General features: G+C 49.8%; 2 protein-coding genes across 2 annotated transcripts in view; one reads left to right on the top strand and one right to left on the bottom strand.

Moving 5' to 3' along the window:
- Positions 1 to 25,922, bottom strand: part of mybbp1a (MYB binding protein (P160) 1a) — a 90,128-nt gene extending 64,206 nt beyond the window's left edge. The window contains 9 exon segments of the mRNA XM_078548235.1: positions 1,797 to 1,914; positions 4,556 to 4,723; positions 5,407 to 5,597; positions 7,779 to 7,886; positions 9,724 to 9,798; positions 15,199 to 15,282; positions 22,503 to 22,598; positions 25,496 to 25,522; positions 25,524 to 25,922. Of these exon segments, the coding sequence (XP_078404361.1) occupies positions 1,797 to 1,914; positions 4,556 to 4,723; positions 5,407 to 5,597; positions 7,779 to 7,886; positions 9,724 to 9,798; positions 15,199 to 15,282; positions 22,503 to 22,598; positions 25,496 to 25,522; positions 25,524 to 25,922 (1,266 nt within the window).
- A 276-nt stretch (positions 25,923 to 26,198) lies between these two features.
- Positions 26,199 to 27,483, top strand: part of eif4h (eukaryotic translation initiation factor 4h) — an 82,868-nt gene continuing 81,583 nt past the window's right edge. Inside the window, exon 1 of the mRNA XM_078548714.1 lies at positions 26,199 to 26,263. Coding sequence (XP_078404840.1) covers positions 26,199 to 26,263 — 65 coding nt within the window. The remainder of the gene's footprint in view (positions 26,264 to 27,483) is intronic.

Genomic DNA, 27,483 nt, shown 5'->3' with positions numbered 1-27,483 from the left:
CAATGCTGTACATCCTAAGTATAAAAACAGTTACAGTAACACAAAGAGTCCATTAGCACAACACTCAGGTAGTTTGACTCAAGTGTATTTTTCCCCTATAGTGGATACAAGAAGCCTAGTGTCAAACACAGATTCCTCTCTCCAGCTGCATGGGAGCTCAATTTGCCAAAAAGCAAAGCAGAACCCCATGTAATAAAGTCCATTACAAATCAGGCTGACTAGATACAAGTTGAAACTTGATGCGAGAGCGAAAGGCATACAGTATAGAGAGCCAAGTGCAATGAAGCCAATACAGTATATAATATGCATATACATGGACAGATGTACATCTGCAACTGACCATTTTATTGGATTTCATAGTATTGATTTGCAGTTTCATAAAACAAAATTTTAATTGAAAAAAATAATACTTTTTAAATGCAATCAGGATTTATGTCCATATCATCCTTGCAGGCAGTGAGTTCCAGATCCCTCAACACCCTTGGATGAAAATATTTCTCAACTCCCTTATAATCCTCATACCAATTAATTTAAATTGATGGCCCGTGGTTATTAACCTCTCTGCCAAGGGAAACTGGTCCTTGCTATCCACTCTATCTAGGCCCCACATAATTTTATACACCTCAATTAAATCTCTCATCAGCCTCCTCTGGTCTTTCCTTGGAGCTAAAATTCTCTAGTTCTGGCAACACACTTGTTAATCTGCTCTGTACCCTCTCTACTGCGATTACATCCTCCCTGTAATGTGGTGACCAGAACTGCACTCAGTACTCCTAGTGTTTTATACAATTCTGGCTTAACCTCTCTGCTCTAACATTCTATGCCTTGGCCAATAAAAGAAAGTATCATGTATGCCTTCTTAACAACCTCATTCACCTGTCCTGCTACCTTCCGGAATCTGTGGATATGCACTCCAATGTTTCTTTACAATTCTCAGTAACCAACCATTTATTATGTATTCCCTTGCTCTTTCCAATTACATTATCTGACACTTCACTGGACTGAATTCCATTTGTCACTTTTCTGCCCACCTGACCAGTCCACTGATATCTTCTTGCAGTTTATCCCTTCCTCACTATCAACCAACTACTTATCCCTCTACCAACACCTAAAACAGTTTTTAAAAAATATTCTTTCATGGGATGTGGGTGTCGTTAGCAAGGCCAGTATTTGTTGTCCACCCCTAATTGCCCTTCAACTTAGTGGCTTGCTAGGCCATTTCAGAGGGCAGTTAAGAGTCAACCACATTGTTGTGGGTCTGGAGTCACTTGTAGGCTAGACCAGGTAAGGAAGGCAGATTTCCTTCCCCAAAATGAAGCAGATGGATCTTCACAACAATCAATGATAGTTCCATGGTCACCATTACTGAGGCCAGCTTTATATTCCAGATTTATTAACTGAATTCAAATTCCACCAGCTGCCATGGTGGGATTTGAACCCATGTCCCAGAGCATTTACCTGGATCACTGGATTACTAGTCCAGTGACATGCCAATATGCCACTGTCTCCCCACATCTGGTCATTACTACATTACTGCTTGAGGAATCTCGCTGTACAAAATTGCCTGCTGTGTTTGCAACATGACAACAACAATTTCATTTCAGAAGTACTTAGTTGTAAAGTGCTTTGTGACATCCTGAAGTCATGAAGGGTGTGACATAAATGCAAGTTCTTTCGTTCTCCCCTTCTTCTTAGCGATTCCAATGCCTCAACACATCAACACTTTTAACGTAGAAACAAGGCATTATGTAAGCAATCAAAAATTCTGACATTGCTCAACCAGAGAAGGGCCATACCTGGGCCGAAACCACATGGTTCCCATAATGTCGCATCACCTCTCCTGTGAGAACGAGGTTAAGCTGGGGCAGCGTTAGCAATGGTAATGTGGCACCAAGTAACCGGAAACACAGGAAGCTGAGTAAGAGAAAACGAACAGACATGCAATTAATAACAGCACTTGGCCTAGTTATAGTCAAGGCTAACAAACCAATCCATCAGCAGCAAACTGGGATCAACACACACCAAAGGTCATGACCCGAAACGTTATCTCTGTACATAGGTGCTGCCAGACCTGCTGAGTATTTCCAACATATTCGGTCTTTATTTCAGGTTTCCAGCTACCGCCATATTTTGCTTTTGAATTAGTACTTACTCTGAGGTTGCTCAAGGGATGTCTGTAGCATGGGTGTAATTGTTTGCTCCTCACTCAGCCAATCTCTTTACGCCTACTGCTCTAAATAGGTATGGAGGTAATTGTAACCGTGCCTGCAAAGTGCCACAATCAGGCGGTAACTAGCCATTTGCAAAGTGCTGTTTGTAAAGGGAAAATTTAACAGTTTGCAAAGTTCAAGCTCTTAGCCAATGCCTGATTTTCTGTCTTTTTAAAATAGAATTAAGACACAAAACCAAGTGTGATGTGCAGATATATGCTGGACATGTGAGAAAGAGAGGGACCTGAGACAAGATTCTAGATCATGTTGGATCCTCAGGGTTACAGGCAGGCCAGCGCAAACCAGTAAATCAACAATTAAACTGTTAAACCAGATGAACCTTATACACTCTCAAACTTTGTACATCCTCAGGGCTTGCAATCACCAGCAAGGTCCTGGGAGTTAGACTGGAGACTTAGGTCAACCGTACAGCACAGGATTCTGAACTTCTCTTCCTGTGACAATGGGAGATCAGGAGACCTGAACAAACTTTGAGTTGAGTTCTCCTTTAACCTTTATTTTCCAGGTTAAAATAAATAACTTAAGAGTAAGATTAAGTGTGCTCTTCAACAGATAGAGGAAGGACAGATGGTCCCAGCTTAGATAGAAGGGAAGGTCTCTGCATCGGTGAAAATAGGGACATAGGATGCATGTACCTGTTACCAGAGATGTATGTTTTATGTAAACCTATATGTTGATGAGATCAGAATCTGGAGAATGTTCTTGTACGTGACCAAAAACGTATAAATATGGTGAACACTTGTAATTTAGCAGAGTGCTATTTCAAGCTGCTTTGAGATGGTTCTCTCCTTGCAATTGCTCGAATAAACGATCGTGGCCTGCACCTGAGACTCCTGTGGACTATTTGTCAAAGTTACCACAACACTATGTAAGTGAAAGTTGTTGTTGACATGAGGCGGCTCCATACTGTAAAGCTGATTTCTGCACCACACAGGAATTAAGTGATTTCTTAGTGAGTAAATGCAGCAGGGGGCATGGCCTGAGCCGCTGGACATGTCATGATGGTTCAATTCTAGTGTCTTACTTAGAGGGGTGGGGCGGGGAGCAGGTAGGGTAGGAGGGTTGGGACGGAGAGATTCTGCCGCTCCTGCTATAGAGGAATCCATGCTGGCAAGCACAAGTGGTTACACCAGGTGAGGACAGGATGGGGTTTGGATGCAAACTCCTACATGGTCTGACAGCTTGCTGTGAGTCACTGCCTTGGCTCACACTGGGACAATTATCAATTAGGTAGTGTATTGGAGCACAGCTGGCTCCTCTGAGGGCAGTGACCCTGCATGAGAGTCAGTGCCTTCAACCAAGGCAGGCAGAAAATTGGCCATGGAAAATAAAGGTTAAAGGAGAACTCGACTCAAAGTTTGTTCAGGTCTCCTGATCTCCCATTGTCACAGGAAGAGAAGTTCAGAATCCTGTGCTGTACGGCTGACATTTTCTATTCAACTATTACAGTTAAATTCAAAAGGCATATTCATTTTTACCCCAGGACAAGAAATGACATTTGTACACCAGTTACCAGTGGAACATGATCACTCACTTGCACTGGAATAGTGTCTCTGCAGCAGAAGCAATGCAATTAAAGAATGAATCATACAAGCCAAGCTTCCTGTCAGTAGGGACGGTGCCAACCTTCCATTCCCATTTGCTAAGGGACCTACACTCACGGTTGTGAATGGGGACTACCCAGTGATAGGTGAAAGCTGTAATTATGCCTCAGTCATGTTCACCCATCACACCTATGCTCATTGACCTACACTGGCTCCCGGTCTGGCAAATACTATAATTTTAAAATTCTCATCCTTGTTTTCAAAGCCATTCGTGACTTCCCTCCCTATCTCTGTAGCCTCCTCCATACTGACACTTCAAGATCTCTGTACTCTTCCAATTCTGACATATTGCACATTCCCAATTTTCACGATTCCACTGTCTTCACTTGCCTAGGTCCCAAGTTCTAGAATTCCCTCCCTAAACCTCTGCAATTCTAAGATGCTGTTTGAATCATACCTCTTTGACCAGATTTTTGGCCATCTGCCCTAACATCCTATGTGGCTTGGTATCAAATTTTGTTTTAGAATGCTCCTGTAAAGCATCATGGGACATTTTACTATGTTAAAAGGTGCTATATAAATACAATATGCTATTATTGTGGGATCCACCTCATGTTTGGGTAACTTAACAGGTTAGCAAAGAGAAAGGTGTTAGCTGTTGCTGAACTAAATCACCTAGAGTTATCTAATCTACCTCCCAAAGATCCTGCAGTGCTGTCCCTTGTTATAGCTGCAGGCTCTTGACTGTATATTGATGCCACAACAGCCACTATCACGTACCAGCTGGGCCCCGTTTGGTGTTTGAGCAAGGCATTCTCCACCAGCTCCTTCCAGAAGGTTACGAATGTGCCTTCCTTCAAGACGATGTGCACCAGGCTCAAGGCAAGGGGTGGCAGTGTCTGATCCTTCTTCACAGCCTTGGCAGAGAGTTTTAGCATCTCAATTAACCTGAATCAAAAGGAAGGGTGGAAGGAAGAAAAAAATTACTTAAAACATGCAACACAGCCAGGCCTCAGCCGGAATAGTGTCCAATTTTGGGCACCACACTTTAGGATGGATGTCAAGTTCCTAGAGGCATTAGAGGGGTTGCAGGAAAGATTCACAAGAATGGTTCTAGGGATGAGGAGTTCAGTTACGTGGGCAGATTGGAGAAGCTGGGGCTGTCCTCCTTGGACAAGAAAAGACTGAGAGGAGATTTGACAGGGGTATTCAAATTATTGAAGGGTCTTGACAGAGGAGATAGGGAGAAACTGGTCGATGGGTCAAGAATCATAGGGCACCGATTTAAGTTGAACAGCAACATGAGGAAAAACGGCTTTACCCAGCATGTGGTTAGGATCTGGAATGTACTGGAGGCAGAGTCAATTGTAGCTTTCAAAAGAAGATTGAATAATTATCTGAAGAGAAACATTTGCAGGGGTACACGGAAAAGGTGGAAGAGTGCAGTTAGGCGAGTTGCTCCTAGAGAGCCAGCGCAGATATGACGGGCCGAATGGCTTCCTTCTGTGCTGTAGCTGTTCTATGATTCTATGATTGATCACACCCGATTTATCCTGTGTTGGCTCCTACTTTTCTTATCTTCACCCATTCGCGCTCTCAGTATTACCCATTAAGCTTTACAAAGTACTTACTTGGGAATATTTTCTGATGTCATGATGGTAGTGGATCCAAGCAAAGTTTTCAGCGTCTGGGGTTTCAAAACGTTTGGGAAGCGTTCTAGCGCGACCAGGAGCAAATGTAACAGCTCTGGGTTGCTGAAGGCAGAGGACATATCCGCCTTTAAGGCCTCAAACAGGATCTCCTCGAAGACAGCCTCTGGAGTCTGCGGCAACACAAAGCAGTAATTCAAGAATGAATTCAGTGTACTATCCTGCACTATAATTAAATTTACTACTTTTGCCAATGTTAAATGTTCCCTCAAGGTGTCAATTACTCTCTAGAATATGGTTGTACATGAACTAAATGTTCTCCAGTAACTCAACCATGTGGCATAGAATTTACAGCACAGGAACAGGCCATTCCACCCAACTGGTCTACACTAGGATGTACAAGCTTCTCCCACCCTACTTCATATAATTCCATCAGCTTGACCTTCTATTCCTTTCTCCCTCGTACTTCTCAAGCTTTAAGCTACCCACCTCAATTACCCCATGTGGTAGCAAGTTCTAAAATATAAGCACTCTTACAGGTGAAGAAGTTTCTCCTGCATTCCTTGTTGGCACTGACTTTTGGGCTCCCCCAAAACAGGAAACATCATCTCCACATTTACCTCATCAAACTGCATCATAATTTTAAAGAGCTCTATTAGTTTACCGTTTCCTTTTCTAGAAGACGGACACTAACCTGTCCAGCCTTCTTGATAGTTTTGGAATCATCCTTGTAAATGTTTTTGCACATTCTCCAATGCCTCTGGTTATTATCTGTGCTTCATCCATGAGAATAATCATTTGAACACAAAGGGCATCACAACCAAACAGGGATCGATCCTCAACAGATCCCCATACACACTGTCCCAGAATGATTTGCTAGATAGCAACTCGGCACTGGAATCTCGGCTGCTTTTGACTCTTCCTAACTCAGGGAAATGGAGATCAGTAAGAACACCTCTGGTGCTACTGGAGATCAGTTAACTCCACACGGCCATGCACACAACCTGACCATTTCCTGACCGGCTTCAGCTACAACACTGGATCAATTTAGAAGGTACACAAGCTTTTTTAAAAACAAATGACAAAATAAGCTACCGCCTCAAAATATGCAGCCTGCCTCAGAGGGAGTCTTGCTGTTAGGGCTACCATTTTTTAAGTATCAAGCAAAGCAGATTAGAAGAAATTACTGAACTAGGCAGCGTAATGGAGCTGAACTAAAACAGCCAGCTGAAAGGGCAATTAATAAAATACAGATAAGAGTTGATGACTAGCATGGATGTTAATTGATATCATTTGCTGTGTTGTCAAATTATTCCTTATCCCATAGCTAGGTCAGCTGTGGTCACACTGTTGTGATTTGCTCCCAATCACGCCATACACTCAAGGAACCCCTCGTGCCTCCTCTATCATTTTAAAAGCTTCACAATTAGATTACCACTCAACCATCTAAACTCCAGGGAATAGAAGTCAAGTTGATGTAACCTGTCCTCACATTTTAACCCTTTAAGCTCTATCATTTTGCTGTAACTCCTCCAAGGACAATATATCTACTCTGAAGTGAGGTGTCCAAGACGGAAAACAGCGCTCCAAATGGAATCCAACAAAGGTCTATACAACTGAAACATCACTTCATAATTTTTTATTACAGCCCCCTTGAGTTAAAGGCCAACATGAGCCATTTTTATTACCTTTTGTATCTGTCCACTAGCTTCAAGGAACGTCTGTGCCTGGACACTCAAAACTTTCCATTTTTCCACAGCTCCCAGTGTCCAACATGAAGAGCCTATATCGATTTGGCTTTCTTGGTTTTAAAGTGGACGACCTTGTGCTTGCCTACACTAAACTCCATCTTCAACTGTTTTGCCCACTCATTTCATCTGTCCATCCCTTTCTAACTTCCTACCCACAACTTACTGTGCATCTTTGTGCCGTCAGTGATCTTGGGTATACACTCCTTATTTCTCCATCCAAGTCATTGATATTAATGGGAAAAACTGAGGTCACAGTACAGATCCCTGGGAACACCACTTGTCACATCCCACCAGAGAGTGTTCCCATTATCCCTAATCCATTCCCTGTCTCCCAGCCCACATCATGTGCTTACTTCTAATTTTGTCAGCTTTTATTTTTGTTAAGAATCTTTTGTGGGGAGCCTCTTGATGTCCGTAGTCAATCTCTGCGGACACTCCCCTCTCCACCCTTTCAAAAATTCAACTGAATTAGTCAAGAGGTGACCCACCCATTACAATTCCAGTCTGATTCTCTGAGCAGCTCGTACAAAGCATTCATTTACAAACTAAGTTATTCTGCGACATTAAAGAAACTCATTTAACTGGTATAACCTAAAGTCTCACCTCAGACAGGATGTCCACAATTGTTTTTCTTGGCAGATTTGAGAGGTGCTGCTTAAAACGACTGAGGCTCTGCAGCAGCTGGATTGACTGCAGAAGTATATTTGGCTCCTAACAACAAACAATTTTGAAACACTTCAATTATTTTTGCCATCGTGAATTAATTTGAAAAGCCCAACACAACATTAGAATCCCAAAACCCAAGATGCACCAGTCACTTTAATACACAGGCCACAACTGGATGTCACTGCGTAATGACTTCTTACACACATGTGCACACGAAAGGCCACAGAGTGAAAGTAAGGATGAAGCAATGAGACAGAATCATCAGAAAACACAGCAGGACAAAAACTGATGGGAGGGTCAGCTGTGAAAAGACAATGGGGAGAGGAGGCAGACAAACTGTGAACTACAGTAGCTACCTTAAAAGCGGTGCTTGATGATCTAGAGAGAAACCGCCCTGAGTGGTGGAGTTGGGTGGGGGGGATGGGGCGGGGGAAGGAGAAAGAATTGATGTCAAGGCTGAGGTAATGGAGGAGAAGTGACAGTGGGGCACAATGATTCATTTAAAGGTGGATCAGAGGGGAGAGGGGACGGGGGAAGCAGCCACTGGTTGCAGGAAGTAGGTTAGAATTAGCTGATGCCACAGAAAATGGGTAAAATAAGATTAAAAGCAGATGCCAGCACCAAAGGAAAGAAAGGACCTAGATGAAGTCTCTAGCCATTGGGTTGCTTTACATAGCAGCTGTTTTGCAAATCCTTCGGTTGCCAATCATGAGGCCACCACATTTTTATAGATTTTTAAAAATTCATCCTAAGGATGTGGGCACTGTTGGCAACTGAATGGTTTGGTCGGCCACTTCAGACAGCAAAGAGTCAACCATCTTGGTGAGTGACTCGAGTCACATGTACGACAAAGACAGCAAGGATGGCGGGTTTCCTTCCCCAAAGGTCATTAGTGAACCAAATAGGTTTTTTAATGACAATCCACCAAGTTTATGATCACTTTTACTGAGACCAGGTTTATTCTTTTATTTCCATTCTTATTGGGTCCTCGCTCTCCTTTTGGCTCGTCGTGTAACTGGATAGAGAACTCCACAATCATTCAACAACAACTTGTAACAGCTTTAATATAGAAAAAAAAGCTCCAAAAGGCTTTAGAGGCGTAGAATGAAAGACTGGATGAGGGATTAGGAGCAATGACCAAAACCTTTGTCACAAATGTGAGTTTTAAGGAAGATAAAGGGTTGAGGAGGTCGAGGTACTTAGGGATTCCAGAGCCAGTTACGATTTTCATTGCTACATTATGAGACCCAAATACTTCCAGTGGCATTGTGATCGGAGATGACTATCCTATTCTGCACAGAATAAAACAGGTTAAATTGATCTAAATTAAAAACCAGTCAAATGCTTTCCACCAATAATAGTGATGTTAACAATTTATTTGAGAAGTCACATGCTTTGAAACCATAGTATTGGAAACCAACGATCTTAAATTCTCCTGGATGCTTTGCTTCCCTGACCACTTCTCAATCATTCAGAGGTTCACAAAGATGAGTTCCCCCAACCCCCATTCAAATGACTGATTTTATGATCATTAAATAATAATGTCTTGTAGGTTTGATTAGTGACTGGATATGTGCTGAAGCACAAGACCTGAGATTGACAGTATTATGACTACACCAATAATTAAAGTAAAGGGAGCATGCTCCAGAATTTCACTGCATAACCTCTGAGAGCTCTGACACAAAATTTCCTCACTTCTACAGCAAAATGACTAGAACAGTAGGGCTCAGATTATGTTGCAATTTCCTTGCTGCTTTCTTAAACATGAACCATTTACATGTTTATGGCACAGAAATGCAGTGTTAAGTGGATCAGAATCTCTCATTCATGCAAACTGGTTGTCATTCTATTTTCAGAGGCGTATAGAGAAATTGAAATTTACCTTTATGAGTCGTCCTGACTGTGAAAGTGCCAACACACCAAAGAGGTTTCCAAATGCAGCATTTCGGATGAGTTGCTGTAACGACAAATATATCGCATTATCCCAATGTTGCACTACCCAGTTACATGGTTTCTAGATACTCTTGTGTTTTGTTTCCTTTGTTCTTCCCTCACTCTCCCTGTTCCTGTCCCTTGCTGCTGCTCAGACATTGCGTAATGTTTGAGGAAGCTTGCTACACAATCTTTCCACTAACAAGTTCCAGACTTCCTCCAAAACCTGTAACATGGTTATTGCATGGACAAAATCAGCATTCTATCACCTGTGGAGTCCAGTGCCAAATCACTGTCGCTAGATTATTCCTTAGCATAATGTTTCACTCTGATTTCAGCTACTATTCATAGCAACAGGATCCCCTGTACAGATGAAACCGGCATACATAAACTTGAATGTTATAGAATGTCGCAAGAACTTAGAGAAAACACCAGCAGCTATAATATGGGTCAAACCAAGTATAGACCATCCACACCAGGTGCTCAAGAACTAGAACCAGTTAGGACTGTCAATGAATGTTTCACAACACAGCACCAAATATACTGTAACCTCTCCAGTCCAAAATCCGGAAACACGAGTTGTCCGGAACTTTTTCCAACAAGCCCCACAGCTCTCAGGCTCGCCACTCGCCGCGCTGCAACCGATTATGAAATAGGGGAGTGTGCCAGCGTGTGGGAGAGAGAAAGAGAAGATAGATGACAGAGGAAGAACAGTCAGTAAATCGATATAAAATGTTTATCATTAGCCCACTTTCCCCAGCCTGGCCTACTGGTCATTCGAACTCTGGGTCCTAATCCTTTTACAGACACAGGGTATACAACATTCAGTTATTTTAGTCCAGTGCAGTACTTTGGAAACATGGAAGAAGCAGTATTTGGGTAAACAAACAATTTTTTATTAGTTCTTTAAAATATTTTGTCACTATTTTGTGTCTCAAGGACATATTAAGTATAGGCATTGTAATGTCATTCTATAATCTAGAAAATTCTAAAATCCAGAAATGCCTTGGTTCCAAGCAATCCAGGTTGGAGAGGTTACAGTGCATGACAATCGGATACCAGGTCTCTGACTTATCTTACGTTCACTCTCCTGTACAATTACACATAGTCTGCATGTTTGAAGAAGCTTCAAAAAAAACTGCACATAAGTCAAAATAAAATCTTAAGTTCTTTTCTATATCACATGGGCACAAGTATAAATAGATTTCAATCGACTACAATACCACCCACCATTTTGTGATTAGCTTATCACTCCCAAAGATCCTGCCTGCAACTCACCAGTCAGTAGGGCAGATAGGATGCAGGTAGACTGGGAAAATCAGGTTAGGTAGTGGATTCCAAGAAAAGGAATTTGTGGAATGTCTACGAGATGGCTTTTTGGAGCAGCTTGTGGTGGACTCCACTAGAGAACAGGCAATTCTAGATTTAGTGATGTGTAATGAGGCAGATTTGATAAGGGAGCTTAAGGTGAAGGAACCCTTAGGAGGAAGTAACCATAATATGATAGAATTTACCCTGTAATTTGAAAGGAAAAAGCTGGAATCAGGTGTAACGGTATTACAGTTGAATAAAGGCAACTACAGAAGCATGAGGGAGGAGCTGGCCAGAATTGACTGGGAGATGAGCCTAGCAGGAAAGACAGTGGAACAGCAATGGCAGGAGTTTCTGGGAGTAATTTGGGAGACACAGCAAAAATTCATCCCTAGGAAGAAGAAGCATACTAAAGGGAGGATGAGACAACCATGGCTGACAAGGGAAGTCAGGGACAGCATAAAAGCTAAAGAGAAAGCATACAATGCGGCGAAGAGCAGTGCGAAACCAGGGAATTGGGAAGCCTACAAAGACCAACAGAGGACAACTAAAAAAGAAATAAGGAGGGAGAAGATTAACTATGAGGGTAAACTAGCCAGTAATATAAAAGAAGATTGCAAGAGTTTTTTTTTAGATATATAAAGGGTAAGAGAGAGGAAAAAGTGGACATTGGGACGCTGGAAAATGACGCTGGAGAAGTAGTAGTGGGGAACAAAGAAATGGCGGAGGAACTGAATAGGTACTTTGCGTCAGTCTTCACGGTGGAAAAAACGAGTAACATCCCCAAAGTTCAAGAGAGTCGGGGGGCAGAGGTGAGTATGGTGGCCATTACCAAGACGGGAAATTACAGGCCGATTAGCCTGACCTGGGTCGGTAAGATTTTAGAGTCCATTATTAAGGATGAGATTTCAGAATACTTGGAAGTGCATGGTAAAATAGGGCAAAGTCAGCATGGTTTCATCAAGGGGAGGTCATGCCTGACAAATCTGTTAGAATTCTTTGAGGAGGTAATGAGTAGGTTAGACAAAGGAGAGCCAATGGATGTTATCTACTTGGACTTCCAGAAGGCCTTTGACAAGGTGCCGCACAGGAGGCTGCTCAGTAAGATAAGAGCCCATGGTGTTAGAGGCAAGGTACTAGCATGGATAGAAGATTGGCTGTCTGGAAGGAGGCAGAGAGTGGGCATAAGGGGGTCCTTCTCAGGATGGCGGCCGGTGACTAGTGGAGTTCCGCAGGGGTTGGGACCACAACTTTTCACTTTATACATTAATGATCTAGATGAAGGAACTGAGGGCATCCTGGCTAAGTTTGCAGATGATACAAAGATAGGCGGAGGGACAGGTAGTATTGAGGAGGCGGGGAGGCTGCAGAAGGATTTGGACAGGCTAGGAGAATGGGCAAAGAAGTGGCAGATGGAATATAACGTGAGGAAGTGTGAGGTCATACACTTTGGTAGGAAGAATAGAGGCATAGACTATTTTCTAAATGGGGAGAGAATTCAGAAATCTGGAGTGCAAAGGGACTTGGGAGTCCTAGTCCAGGATTCTCAAGGTTAACTTGCAGCATGAGTCGGTAGTTAGGAAGGCAAATGCAATGTTGGCATTTATTTCCAGAGGACTAGAATATAAGAACAGGGATGCGCTGCTGAGGCTTTATAAGGCTCTGGTCAGACCACATTTAGAATATTGTGAGCAATTTTGGGCCCCGTATCTCAGGAAGGATGTGCTGGCCCTGGAGAGGGTCCAGAGGAGGTTCACAAGAATGATCCTAGGAATGAAAGGCTTAACATATGAGGAACGTTTGAGGACTCTGGGTCTATACTCGATGGAGTTTAGAAGGATGAGGGGGGATCTGATTGAAACTTACAGAATACTGAAAGGCCTGGACATAGTGGACGTGGGGAAGACGCTTCCATTAGTAGGAGAGACTAGGACCCGAAGGCACAGCCTCAGAGTAAAGGGAAGACCTTTTAGAACAGAGATGAGGAGAAACTTCTTTAGTCAGAGAGTGGTGAATCTATGGAATTCATTGCCACAGAAGGCTGTGGAGGCCAGGTCACTGAGTGTATTTAAGATCGAGATAGATAGGTTCTTGATTGGTAAGGGGATCAAAGGTTACAGGGAGAAGGCGGGAGAATGGGGTTGAGAAACTTATCAGCCATGATTGAATGGCGGAGCAGACTCGATGGGCCGAATGGCCTAATTTCTGCTCCTATGTCTTATGGTCTTATAGACAATCTGTCTTTAATTTTCACTCCACTGAAAGAACTGCTTAGCCTTAGCATAAGGGCAGAAGGATCTTAAATGCAACCCAACATCCAACCACATCACAACAAAGCACTTCTGATGGCATACTGCCTGTGGCACTGGTACAATCAGGTTACCAAAGGCACAGTGTGCCAACCAACCAAAGTAAATACAGAACCTCTCCTATGCTCAGTTTACAATTAATCTTGGAAAGTACAGTACATGGACGGAATCTACTTGTGTTATGGAACAGAGGTGTGAGGATTACTAAGAATACAATGTGCTAGTTAAAGAATAAAATTAAAACAAGATACTTCAGAAAACTAACATCAATGCAATAAAGATAACAAAACAGCTTACAATCATAGAATCTTACAGCATAGGAGGTAACCAATGGGCCCATCATATCTGCTGTCCTTCTCCACTCCCTCTTGTCTCCTCCACTGTTAAATTATTATCCACCACCCAGTATAAGATGAGCAGAAATTTCCTCCATGTAATACTGGGAAGACTGACGCCATTGTTTTTGGACTCTGCTGCAAACTCAGAACCCCAGCTACTGACTCCATCCCTCTTCCTGGCAACCGTTGAGATTGAGCCCTTCTGTTTGCAACCTTGGTGTCACATCTGACCTGAAATGAGCTTCTGATCTCATATTCATGCCATCAATAAGACCGCTTATTTCCACCTCTGTAATATCACCTAATTTCACCTCTGTTGACTGTTCCAATGCACTCCTGGCTTTCTCCCACCTTCTACTCTCTGTAAACTTAGGTCACCCAAAACTCAGCTGCCTGGTGCCTTAACTCACAACAAGACCCTTTCCCCCCCAACACCCTGTGCTCACCAACTGACACTGGCTCCCGGTCAAGCAATGTCTTGACTTTAAAATTCTCGTCCTTGTTTTTAAAATCGCTCCACAACCTTGCCCTCTTCCCATCTCTGTAATCTCTTTCAGTCCCATAAACCTCAGAGATTTCTGCGCTCCTCTAATTCTGATCTTTTGTGCATTCCCAATTATAATTGTTCCACTATTGGTGGCTATGCCTTCAGTTGTCTAGGCCCAAGCTCTGGAATTCCCTCCTACATCTCTCCCCTGTTTCTTCTTTTAAGATGCTACTTAAAACCTACCTCTTTGGCCAAGCTTTTGGTCATCTGACTTAATATCTGCTTGTGGCTTGGTGTCACCCTGTGTTTTATAATGCTCCTGTGAAGCACTTTGGGGTGCTTCATTACAGTAAAACTGCTATATAAACACAAGTTGTGGTTGTTCTTGTTGGGAGAGCATAACTAGAGGCCAACAATATAAGATAATTACAAAGAAATCCACAGAGAACTCAGAAGAAACTTCTTTACCCAAATGTGGTGAGAGTGTGGAACTCACTACCACAGGGAGTGGTGAAGCAAATAGGACAGAGGCATTTAGGGCAAAGCTAGAAGGACACTTGAGGGAGGTGGGAATAGATGCTTTACCCTCAATTTGCACAATTAGCAGGTAGATTTAGATGAGGGAAGATGGCTCAAGTTGAGCAAAAATAACAGCATGGACTGGTTGGGCTGAATTGCCTGTTTCTGAGCCAAACATCCTATATAAGTCAATGTAAATGTTTCAACATTTAAGTTTTTGACTATTCTAAGGGTGTCTGAAATCAAGCAAAATGTGGCTAGTTCCACCTTTGAATCATAATACTTTCAAAACCGATAGTAGTCCTTCCAAATCCTAACCAATAGTTTGCATTGGATGCTGTTTACAGGCTCACTAAACACACGTATTCAAAGTGACTCCTTGCTCTGCCCTCAGCTGGTTCTACCTGCTGTTGCTACTTCTAAGGCCAAGTAACATTAGAACTCAGGTATGAGCCACTCACCTTCTTTGTTTTTGTTACATCATGTTTCTTTTTAATATGCTCCAGGACTGTCTGCAGAGGGATTTCCTCATTGTATTGCAGGAGCTGTTAGAAAAGAAATTAGCAAAATGTCTCACAACTGGTGGAGAATTGTATGACATTTCAAAGCAGAAGAACGCAAACACAGAGCAAGTGTTATTTGGATTACTGACTCCAGAGAACTCATTCTCGTGTACTGCGCTAAACCACATTCTATTGTTTCTCAAGTGCATCTACTGAATAATTCTGCCATTCCAACCAGAAAAATCCCAAATGCAACCCCCAGACTGACCTTTTAGCAGACCTCTGCCCAGGTCCTGCGAGTGACCTCAACGGGGAGAACCAGCATTTCTAATTCTGACCATTATTCAACAACACCCAACATTTATCGCCCACCCTTAAATGCCCTTGAGAAGATGATGGTGAATTGGCTTTTTGAATTGTGGCAGTCCAGTTGGTGCAAGTACAGCCACAGGGCTGCTAGGAAGGGAGTTCCAGGTTTTTGAGAGAGCAGGGGCAGGCTCAGCTAATAACCTGGTGATGCTCACCATCAAGACTCAAAAGAATAATAACCAAATGCAACATTGGTATCAGGAGGTTTAGGGCTCCTTTGGGACTTGAAATCAGCAAAGGGATTAAAACCTTCAGGAATTAGATACCAGCGGAGAAAATTAGTTAGTAACATAAAACACACAGGGCAGAATTCCCATCTGACTCGGCGGCGGGTGGGCGGCTGATTGCCGCTGGCGAAACGGGCCGCGCCGCCATTTTCCGCAGGCAGGCCAATTAAGGGCCGCCCAGCGGCTAAGCGACTCCCATGGAGAACGGGAAAATAGTCGCAGGGGCAGGCGGCCTCAGACTGCCGGTTCCAATGGGGAACCAGCAGCCTGCATAAAGAGCGGCCAGGCAGCCTGCTTGAGGCAGTGCACCATGGCCACTCGTGGAGAGAGGGAGGGAGGACCGATTGCACAGCAGCATAAGCAGGAGGAGGGGGGCAGGCTGCAGGAGAGGCCAGTGGGGGGCCACTGTGCCCCTGATTTTCTAATGCATGCTTTGCTGTCCTCCTCCAAGAGGTGTCTATCCGTTGGCACCTGTTGTATCCGGAGGATGGAAAGGAGGGCCCCCCATGTCACCAGCCAGGAGTGGGAGGAGGTGGGTGACGCTGTCAGTGCCCATGATGATATGTGGCTCACTGGCACCCAGTGCAGAAAAAGATTCAATGATTTGCTGCGCTCTGGATGGGTGAGTATCATGTCGGTCTTGGCCCTTTGACCCAGAAGGTAGCCTTAGCCTTTGAGGCCCCCCCCACGTCTTACTGTCGTTACTGCATAGGGCATCTGGTGCACGCTGGGTGGGCAAACGGGTACTGACCATGCTTACATCAGCCTTAGTGGTTGAGGAGAAGAAGGGTTCTCCCCGTGGCATATGTTGGTGTTTGTGGCATTTGAGTAGTCTGGGGGCAATCTGCAGGGGAGGCCGCACGACACATACTCAGAACTCCAACACATGTCATATTGATGGTAATGAGATGGTGCAAGGGGTGCCTCAAGGTGTTTTAGCCAAGTGCCATCTGCTGGCATCAGCGCCGCACCTAGTTGCGCCTCCTTGCCGTGGGCGCTAAGACCCATGTGCTATTCAAAGTGATGGACGCCGAATGTGTCCAAGGTGGCCGTTGGGGGAGGGGTTTGGGACCAGCTGTACTATCTTCTGGGGACTGATCACCAGTAATGTGGACAGGAGCCGCCCGAGGCCTCAGATGGGCCACTGTGGTTGGGGTGTGGCATGCGCATGCAGAGTACATGAGTAACCAGCCCCAATAAATCCTCTTCTCTGTTTTGCAGGCAAAAAGTCAGCACAATATACAGGAGCGCCAGAGGACTGGAGGTGGGCACACCCTCCTCCAGCACCTCACAACCTTCAAAGAACAGGCCAAGAACAGCAGGAGACTGGAGGCCAGGGGCGGCGAGGCTGGGGTCCAGCGGCCAGGTATTTGAGGTCCACAGTCCCATTCACTGTCTGCCCACCATCCAAACCACTGATGGTTGCTGCAATCGTTAATGCTGAAACAATGCTTATTCACAGACTGAGACACTCTGACGTGTAAGTCATACAGAAGGGACCCTCATCCCCTTGAGGATTCGCGTCTCCACCACCTTCCAAAGTCACCGAATCCTATTTGTGACCACTAACACCATGGTCTAACATGCCATTGGATCGCTGCTGCACAGCCAAAGACTTATTGCATCTGAGGGGGTTTGGGACCGCCACCACCCTTTCAGCCAGTGTGTCCCACATTACTTTGTCCAAAAGGTCCTCAGCACCTCAGCTGTGAACCTCATAGCACTCAACTTAGATAAATGCCACCACGTTACTCATCCCTGCGCCAAGGGGAAATGTTGCCTTCTGCCCACCTGGTCTATGCCCCTCCTAACGGAATGAAGGCCAATAATGTGACCTCTCAATCTCCTGTGATCCACAGCAAATGTTGCAACTGTTTGCGATGTTTCCTCAGCCCCGCAACTATCCAGGCCAGAATGCATCCAGGTCAGGTACCTCTGCACTCTCCACAATCCAACGGTACATAACATGCCATGTGGCATTCCTGTGGCCACCTGGCCAGCCTGTCTGCATGTGCGTTTAATGTTTGGGCCTCCTCTTGACTCTTTTCCACCCCACCAATGTTCGTCTCCTTATGGTCTTGAAGGGTGAGCGACTTATGAGGCTGGGGGGGGGGGGAAAAGGGATGAAAGGTTGAACTGACTGTACGCTAACTGATGCACTGTCTTTGTTGTTACTTTCAGCATCACCACCAGAGTGATGTGCACTTCCGACACCGCAGCCTCCCGGCCACACCTGAGGGCCAACATGTGCAACTTGCTGCACTTCATTTCAGCCATCCAGGCACCAGCGCAGACACATATACCTCAGTGGGGACTTTACCATTGGCTGGTGTCCTGGGTCACAGTAGAGAGGGCACATCACAATCACTGGAGGAGGTGGTAGGGGCAGAGAGTGCCAATGGCGCCAGCAGCTGGAGGGCTGCAGGGGACCAGGCACATGCTGAGTCCGGCACTGATGACGTGCCTCTGGAGTTGTCCCCAATGCAGCAGCTGCAGGGAGTGTGTTTGCATCTGGCAGGGTTGCATGAGGGAATGCTTCAGTTGGTCTCTGCGACGGAGGAGTCCAGGCAGAGTGCATGGGAAGGTTTGACCCTCAGGGCAGAGCTTCAGTCTTCCTCCAATGAGAGATTGGCGACTCTCATAGAGAGGGGGTTCAATCAGATGGAATATCTTATGATTGGGATATGCTCTGACCTGCAAGCCCTCACAGCGGTACTGGCCACAAGTGGTCATTCCCAATGTGGGAGATGTTGTGGACACCAAGCGCCGGCACTCAGTGCCCATGCATCTGCGGTGAGCAGGGAGGTCGAAAGGGACCTCACGGTGGCGCAGTAGCTGCCTGTCGTCGCTGCGAGCTCCTCTCAGGGCGGTCCGGATGATGGCAGCAGCTCCTCCGCCCCTCTGCCAGTCAACGTTTCTTCCATTGAGGCTGCGCAACTGGGGAGGTGCCAGTTCAGGAACTGGCCACTCCCTCCCAGACGGGGCCATCACAGGTTCCAGGGGCCAGAGGACGCCCGCCAAGGTCATCGAGGTCAACAGGGCAGCAGACTCAGCAGGCTGTCTCTCAAGCCACTCCGAGCGATGGGGCAGCACCTAGACGTAGCACCCAAAAACGTAAGCATAAGGCACGTTAGGCACTCCACGGGTATGTCAATGGTGATTTTGTGTTGGCTTTAGAATAGGGACCCAAATTCTTCTTATTGCACTGGAGAATTATTTGCTTTTCTTTTGGACATAATAAAGTCCACTTTTGTTACCATGGCTGAGGGTGTTTCGTTTGTAGTGCATTTTTCTTTTTCACATATTTATCATGAGTATTTGAGTGGACCTTGATGTTTCTGTACTAAGCCCTTATTTGCAGCTGAACAGGTGGAAGATGTGGCACCTAAGTGCCACGTGTGGAAGTGCCAGGCAATGCTGCTCCTGTTGATCCATGTGTGTGGAGCTAGCTGAAGGTTCTTTGGATTAAATTGTCCTGGGTGTCCCTGCCTCCTTGGTGTAATTCTGCCCCTCATCATTGCCCTATGCTTCCTCATCCTGAGGCACTGCTGGATTCATCATGTGCAGCCTCATCCAGGGTGTCAAGGTCTTCATCGTCAACTGCATCCCCCCTTTCCAGCGCAAGATTGTGCAGGGCGCAGCATGCTACCACTATCAGAGAGACGCGATCTGGAGGGTACTGGAGTGCGCCCCCTGAGCGGTCCAGGCAACGGAAGCGCATCTTGAGAAGACCGATGGCTCTCTCCGCCATAGCCCTTGTGGTGCCCTGGCTCCTATTGTAGCGCTGCTCAGCTTCTGTTCTTGGATGACGTAGTGGCGTCATGAGCCACCTTCGCAGGGGATAGCCCTTGTCACCCAGCAGCCAACCATCCAGCCGAGCTGGAACACTGAAGAGCCCCGGCACCTGGGAGTGTCTGAGGATGTGGGCATCGTGGGAGCTGCCTGGGTACCTTGCACAGAGTTGTAAAATCTGCATTCTGTGATCACACACTATCTGCGCGTTCATGGAGTGGAAGCCCTTCCTGTTGACAAAGGCACGAGGCTCACCTGCTGGCGCCTTGATGGCCACATGTGCAGTCTATTTCACCCTGGGCGCGGGGAAAGCCAGCAATGGCTGCGAAGCCTCTGGTTCGCTGTGCCTGACTTGCCTGGTCACAGCAAAAGTGGATGAAGGTGGATACCCACCTGAACAGAGTGTCTGTAACCTGCTTGACATAAGTGTGGACAGCTGATTGGGAGACACCGCAAAGATCACCTGCCGAGCCCTGAAGGAGCCAGAGGCATAGAAGTGGAGGGCAACTGTGAGCTTCAGAGCTGCTGGCATGGGGTGTCCACCCACACAGTTAGGGGAGGTCTCAGGGCCAATCATCTGACAGATATAGTTGACTGTCTCCCTTGAGAGTCGGAGCCTCCTTCGGCACTGCACCTCAGTCACATTGAGGTAGCTGCTTCGCCGCCTGTATACCCTGGCAGCAGGATAGTGGCATCTTCTGCGACCCCTTCCACCTTGGACAACCTCTTGGCCCTGCGCCCCTTGTGCCTGCGCCTGGCCACCCAAAGGTGGCTCCCCTGGAGGCTGATTGTCCAGTCCTGGCCTCCTCCTTGTTCTATCCCTCCCTTCCTCCTCAGGGGTGCTGCCTCCAGTGGAGAAGTCAGAACCCATGCCCCCGGGCTAAATGGAGGCCTCCGGAAGGCTGCAGGCCCGAGAAAGATTACCGTCTGCAGACTGGTTTCAAAGTACACAAAAAGCTCTTGGAAATCAATGAGAACTGCTAACAATCACACAGGCAACTTTTAAACACTTTCAGCAATTAAAACTTCGTGGAAAACATGAACAATCCCTCTGAGTCCACGTATCCCGACATTGCATGAGTTTTCTTTAAAAATCTCCTACCCACCTGCCCATTGGGCCCGTGCTCCGATCCGAAGTTCGCACGGGCCCCTCAAAATCCAGGACAATTGGCAAGTTGAGGGCCTTAACGAGGCCTTCAATTAATGGCGGGCGAACACCCCGCTGCTGAGCGCGCCCACCGACCGAAATATCGCGATGCCGTGTGCTGAGGTCGGCACGCACACGCAACATTTTAAGCGCTGACGTGCGGGCTCCGCCACCCACACGTCAGCTGAAAAATTCTGGCCATACATTTGGATTTAGTAAATGTACTGCATTGTGAAAATAGCAACTGTATATTGTCCTCTGCTTCTAGCAGCAGTCACCATGTTGGTGACCTCAACTTCTCTTGGATAGAACAATGAGGAGGAACAAGTTCTCTGTTGGTGTCCAATGATACCTGCTGGAAGTGTCCATCAGGGTGATTGAAAACCGAACAATTTTGGCTGCAATGAGCCACGTAGTCAGCTAGCTCTTTTGCCTTTGGTAAAGGAGAAAGGCAAAAAAAAAAAATCACCATCACATTTAAGGATGGTCAGGACATCAACCCCATCAATTATGTCCTTTACAGCATGCAGCAGCAATGAAGATGCTAACTAAAGCTCTGGGAATCCTCACTGTTTGGCTAAATGTGGCAGGTGACCAACAAGGCATTACTCTTTTACTTGCCTCTTCCGCTGCCTCACATCAGACCCATCTGAGAGCCTCCGGCAGCTCCTAGCTGCCTCTGCAAGTCCTCCCACCCCTTCCTCGCTGCATTGAACAAGTTCTTTTTATTCTTCTGTTTGGCTAATGCACCAGCTCCCACATTACTGGCTGCGTCTCCATCATCTGTTCCGCTTCACACTGCTGGCCCCCTCTCTGCAACGTTAGCGAGTCGGGACTGCAGGAGAGTCTGGAATGTGAGTGCAGCCTCTCCACTGGAATAGGCCCCTTGCAGATATTAATCAGTAAACCAAAGACCCGCCACATCTCACCAGCCAGAATAAAGACTCACTTTTGTTTGAAAATGCAACCAATCTTGATGAAAGCCCTTTTTTTAAAAAAAAGGCACAACTTTCTACCTTTAAAACTGAGCACAGTTCTGGTCTCCATTATTACAAAAAAATACAGAGGCACCTCCTAGGGTTGCCAACCCTCCAGGATTGGCCCGGAGTCTCCAGGAATCAAAGATCAATATCCAGGGCACTGCTGTGTGCAACCCTGGAGAAAAATTCTAGGGACATTCAAAAAGATTTTTTTCCCCATTTTCTTTGAACATTTCTCTTTGCCAGATATAAAAATATTGAAAATAGTCAAACATCATCCAATTAGGTAATTTTTGCTTTCCAATTGGCGTAGGAAGGCAGTGTGTCACAAGGATGGATGTGTTGGCCGATGAATGGTTGGAATGTGTGAATCAATATTTCACAGCCAACAAACCTCTAATCGAATGACTGATGGCGGCTGGGCATTTTGCCAGGCAGGAAAGGGACAAGTCAAAAGGGACATTTCAAAGTTGTGCACTGTGAGCAAATGACCTGAGCTAGAGCCTGGTAACATCTGTTTTCATGACCAGATGTGTTTGAGGATGGAAAAAATACAAGGAGGGGAGTGGGTTTAAAAGACAACAAGATCAAAGCAGAATTTCACAGGGAACTTGCTGTTGCAGTGGGTTACTCAGGCTTTGCGATTTCAAATTCTCTTAAGTGACCGATGGTGCCCTCTGTCTGCTAGCTGTAATAGCCCTATGGCCCTGTCCACTGGCTAAACATCCATTAAATGTAGTGACTGACCTGTGCCAGGGCCAAGCTGAAGCCTGGACGGGCGGTTTCACGGGTAGCTGCCAGGCCGTCAATCAGTCGCTTGATTGCATATTGAAGCTCATCATCCTGGAAATAGATAGTCAATGGTTACTAGATATTACTGTTGGGGTGCGTGAGGCTAATGAACCATCCCCATGGTTACAACCTTCCACGGCAATCAAATTGTTAAATACTTCTAACAATTAAGTAACAGGAACACTGAATAAATGGCTGTTTTGGGGGGTGGGGGGGTCAGGGTGGTGGTGGAGAACAGATAGCCCAGTGAATGAGGAATGCCGAGGGGAGAAAAGATGGGCGCGAGAGGCAAACTGCTGGCCAGAGAGGATTTTTGGGACCTGGTATTTCAACTGTATCACAGGGAGGTCTCACTGGTCCTGGACCACCTGGACCATCTCTGAATTGCCACCCACGTGTATGCCAGGCTTGGAATCAGAGACTTCCACCAAAGCCGGGACTCCCAGGCTCCACCTGCTCTTCCCCACCCCCTATCCCAACCAAATGCCCCTGCAACATACCCTCCCCTTTCACCCCAATTTCCTCTCCCTAGCTCCTCACCTGCTCCTCAGGCCCATTGGCTCTCTCAGCAGCCCCCACCCAGATCCCTCACAAGCCCCCCCATCACCCAGCATTCTCTTCTTTCTCCCCTCTGTGCCAATCTGCCAGCTCCCTCTCTCGCCCTCTCCCACCAGCCCCCATCCAGCTCTCCTCCCTCCGCCCAACCCAGCTCTACACCCTACCCTGCCCAACACAGCTCTCTGTCCCTCCATCCCCCAAACTGGCTCTCGCCCCTTCCCCCCCACAGGCCTGGCGCTCGCCACTTCCCCCCCCCCCCGCAGGCCTGGCGCTCGCCCCCTTCCCCCCCGGCAGGCCTGGCGCTCGCCCCCTTCCCCCCCCCGCAGGCCTGGCGCTCGCCCCCTTCCCCCCCGCAGGCCTGGCGCTCGCCCTCTTCCCCCCCGCAGGCCTGGCGCTCGCCCCCTTCCCCCCCCCCCGCAGGCCTGGCGCTCGCCCCCTCCCCCCCCCCCCCCCCCCCGCAGGCCTGGCGCTCGCCCCCTTCCCCCCACCCCCCCCCCCCCCCCTGCAGGCCTGGCGCTCGCCCCCTTCCCCCCCGCAGGCCTGGCGCTCGCCCCCTTCCCCCCCCCCCCCCCCCAACCGCAGGCCTGGCCGCTCGCCACCTTCCCCCCCCGCAGGCCTGGCGCTCGCCCCCTCCCCACACCCCCTCTCGCCCCCTCCCCACACCCCCTCTCGCACCCCCTCCCCACACCCCCTCTCGCCCCCCCCTCCCCACACCCCCTCTCGCCCCCCCCCTCCCCACACCCCCTCTCGCCCCCCCCTCCCCACACCCCCTCTCGCCCCCCCTCCCCCACACCCCCTCTCGCCCCCCCTCCCCACACCCCTCCTCACCCCCTCCCCCTCCCCCCACTCTCTCCCCACACCCCCTTCCCCCCACTCTCTCCCCACACCCCCCCTCCCCTGCCCCCACACCCCCCCTCCCCTGCCCCCACACCCCCCCTCCCCCGCCCCCACACCCCCCTCCCCCGCCCCCACACCCCCCTCCCCCGCCCCCAAACCCCCCTCCCCACACCGTCCTCCCCGCCCTCACACCCCCCTCCCCCACACCCCTCTCCCCACACCCTCCTCCCCCCGCCACCTCCCCCTCCCCTCCGCACGCCCACTACCCCCGCTCTTCCCTTCCGCACCCCGCCTACCTCCGCTCTTCCCTTCCGCACCCCCCTACCCCCGCTCTTCCCTCCACACCCCACCTACCCCTCCGCACCCCCACTAGCCCCGCTCTCCCCTCCGCACTCCCACTACCCCCGCTCTTCCCTCCGCACCCCCACTAGCCCTGCTCTCCCCTCCGCACCCCCCCTACCCCCCGCTCTCCCACTACCCCCCGCTCTCCCCTCCGCACTCCCACTACCCCCGCTCTTCCCTCCGCACCCCCCTACCCCTCCGCACCCCCACTAGCCCCGCTCTCCCCTCCGCACCCCCCCACCCCCCGCTCTCCCCTCCGCACCCCCCTACCCTACCCCCCGCACCCCCCTACCCTACCCCCCGCACCCCCCCTACCCTACCCCCCGCACCCCCCCTACCCCCCGCAACCCCCCCACCCCCTACCCTACCCCCCGCACCCCCCTACCCTACCCCCCGCAACCCCCCCACCCTACCTCCCGCACCCCCCTACCCTACCCCCCCCACCCCCCCACCCTACCCCCCGCAACCCCCCCCTACCCTACCCCCCCACCCTACCCCCCGTACCCCCCCTACCCTACCCCCCCCACCCTACCCCCCGCACCCCCCCTACCCTACCCCCCCACCCCCCCCTACCCTACCCCCCGCAACCCCCCCACCCCCTACCCTACCCCCCGCACCCCCCCTACCCTACCCCCCCCACCCCCCCTACCCTACCCCCCGCAACCCCCCCACCCCCTACCCTACCCCCGCACCCCCCCTACCCTACCCCCCGCAACCCCCCCACCCTACCTCCCGCACCCCCCCTTACCCTACCCCCCCGCACCCCCCTACCTACCCCCCGCACCCCCCGCTACCCTACCCCCCGCACCCCCCCTACCCTACCCCCGCACCCCCCCCTACCCTACCCCCCGCACCCCCCCTACCCTACCCCCCGCACCCCCCCCTACCCTACCCCCCGCACCCCCCCCTACCCTACCCCCCGCACCCCCCCCTACCCTACCCCCCCGCACCCCCCCTACCCTACCCCCCGCACCCCCCCCTACCCTACCCCCCCGCAACCCCCCCACCCTACACCCGCAACCCCCCTAAACCCCCGCTCTCCCCTCCGCACCTCCCCACCTCGCTCTTCCCTTCTCACTCCCCTCGCCACCTGGCTCTCTCACCTCCCCCAACCGCTTCTCTCCCCACCCGCCCCGACTGTCACTCCCACCCCCCCAGTTCTCGCACCACCCCATCCGGCCCCCATACCCTTCTCTCCCCCCGCTCCTTACCCGGCGCTCTGGCCTTTTCAGATAAGCCCAACAGGCCCTTGATCCCCTGCAGCCGCACATCCTGCGCGGCTTTGGCGATATCCCAGAAGAAGTCGAGGAACTGGCGGTTCTGCTGGAGGAGGCCGATGTTTGATCCCGGGCCTCGTTTTCTCTTGTTCCTCGGGCCAGTCGTCCCCCCGGTGCCGGGGATTCTCTCCGGGCTCCTCTCCGCCTCATGGCCGGGGTTGGGGTTGCTCTCCGGGATCCTCTCCGCCTCGGGGGCAGGGTTGGGGTTGCTCTCCGCCCCGGGGTTGGGGTTGCTCTCCGCCCCGGGGTTGGGGTTGCTCTCCGGGATCCTCTCCGCCTCGGGGGCGGGGTTGGGGTTGCTCTCCGCCCCGGGGTTGGGGTTGCTCTCCGGGATCTTCTCCGCCTCACTCGCTGCAGCCATGCTGCCTCTGGTCTTCACACAAGGGTCATGACCTCCGGGGATTCCGTTTTCCTCCTGTTCAATTTGCTGAGGTGCTCTTTATGATAGCCGACGAGCTATTAATCAACAGCCATTTATTCTCATTGGATCTGCTGAAACAGAAAGAAAGAATGAGAATGCAGTGGACTCGGTGATGGAATTGGGTCTGAGGGAGTTTTCAGCCGGCAAAGTTGGGGCAGTCCCGGTTGCTATGGTTCCCGGGGTCCTGGCGGCCGCTGCCTGTCTCGAGCCGGGCCCATGGCGGATTTCGACAGTTATGAGGAGCGGCAGCAGCAGTACAGCAGCTTCGGGGGAGGACGGGGGTAGGTACCGGGGCTCGGAGCCCGGACACACCAAGAGAAAGGGAGCGAGCGAGCGCGGAACAATCCCCCACCCCCCATTACATCCCCTCCACATCACCCCACACCCCCCCCACCCTCCCCTTTTCTTCTCCCCCCTCCCCTATGCTTCTCCCCCCTCCCCTACTCTTTCCCCCCCCCCCACCATCCCCTACTCTTCTCCCCCCCCACCATCCCCTACTCTTCTCCCCCCCCCACCATCGCCTACTCTTCTCCACCCCCACCATCCCCTACTCTTCTCCACCCCCACCATCCCCTACTCTTCTCCACCCCCCACCATCCCCTACTCTTCTCCCCACCCCACCATCCCCTACTCTTCTCCCCCCACCCCACCATCCCCTACTCTTCTCTCCCCCCCCCCCACCATCCCCTACTCTTCTCCCCCCCCCCACCATCCCCTACTCTTCTCCCCCCCCCATCCCCTACTCTTCTCCCCCCCCCCACCATCCCCTACTCTTCTCCCCCCCCCACCATCCCCTACTCTTCTCCCCCCCCCGCCACCATCCCCTACTCTTCTCCCCCCCCCCCCCATCCCCTACTCTTCTCCCCCCCCCCCACCATCCCCTACTCTTCTCCCCCTCACCATCCCCTACTCTTCTCCCCCCCACACCATCCCCTACTCTTCTCCCCCCCCACCATCCCCTACTCTTCCCCCCCGCACCATCCCCTACTCTTCTCCCCCCCCACCATCCCCTACTCTTCTCCCCCCCACCATCGCCTACTCTTCTCCCCCCCCCACCATCGCCTACTCTTCTCCCCCACCCCACCATCGCCTACTCTTCTCTCCCCCCCCCACCATCCCCTACTCTTCTCCCCCCCCCACCATCCCCTACTCTTCTCCCCCCCCACCATCCCCTACTCTTCTCCCCCCCCCCACCATCCCCTACTCTTCTCCCCCCCCCACCATCCCCTACTCTTCTCCCCCCCCACCATCCCCTACTCTTCTCCCCCCCCACCATCCCCTACTCTTCTCCCCCCCCACCATCCCCTACTCTTCTCCCTCCCCCACCATCCCCTACTCTTCTCCACCCCCACCATCCCCTACTCTTCTCCACCCCCACCATCCCCTACTCTTCTCCCCCCCCCACCATCCCCTACTCTTCTCCACCCCCACCATCCCCTACTCTTCTCCACCCCCACCATCCCCTACTCTTCTCCACCCCCACCATCCCCTACTCTTCTCC

This window comes from Cetorhinus maximus, chromosome 9 (assembly GCF_964194155.1).
Source record: "Cetorhinus maximus chromosome 9, sCetMax3.hap1.1, whole genome shotgun sequence".
Classification (NCBI taxonomy): domain Eukaryota; kingdom Metazoa; phylum Chordata; class Chondrichthyes; order Lamniformes; family Cetorhinidae; genus Cetorhinus; species Cetorhinus maximus.
This window is presented reverse-complemented; position numbering and strand designations above follow the sequence as displayed.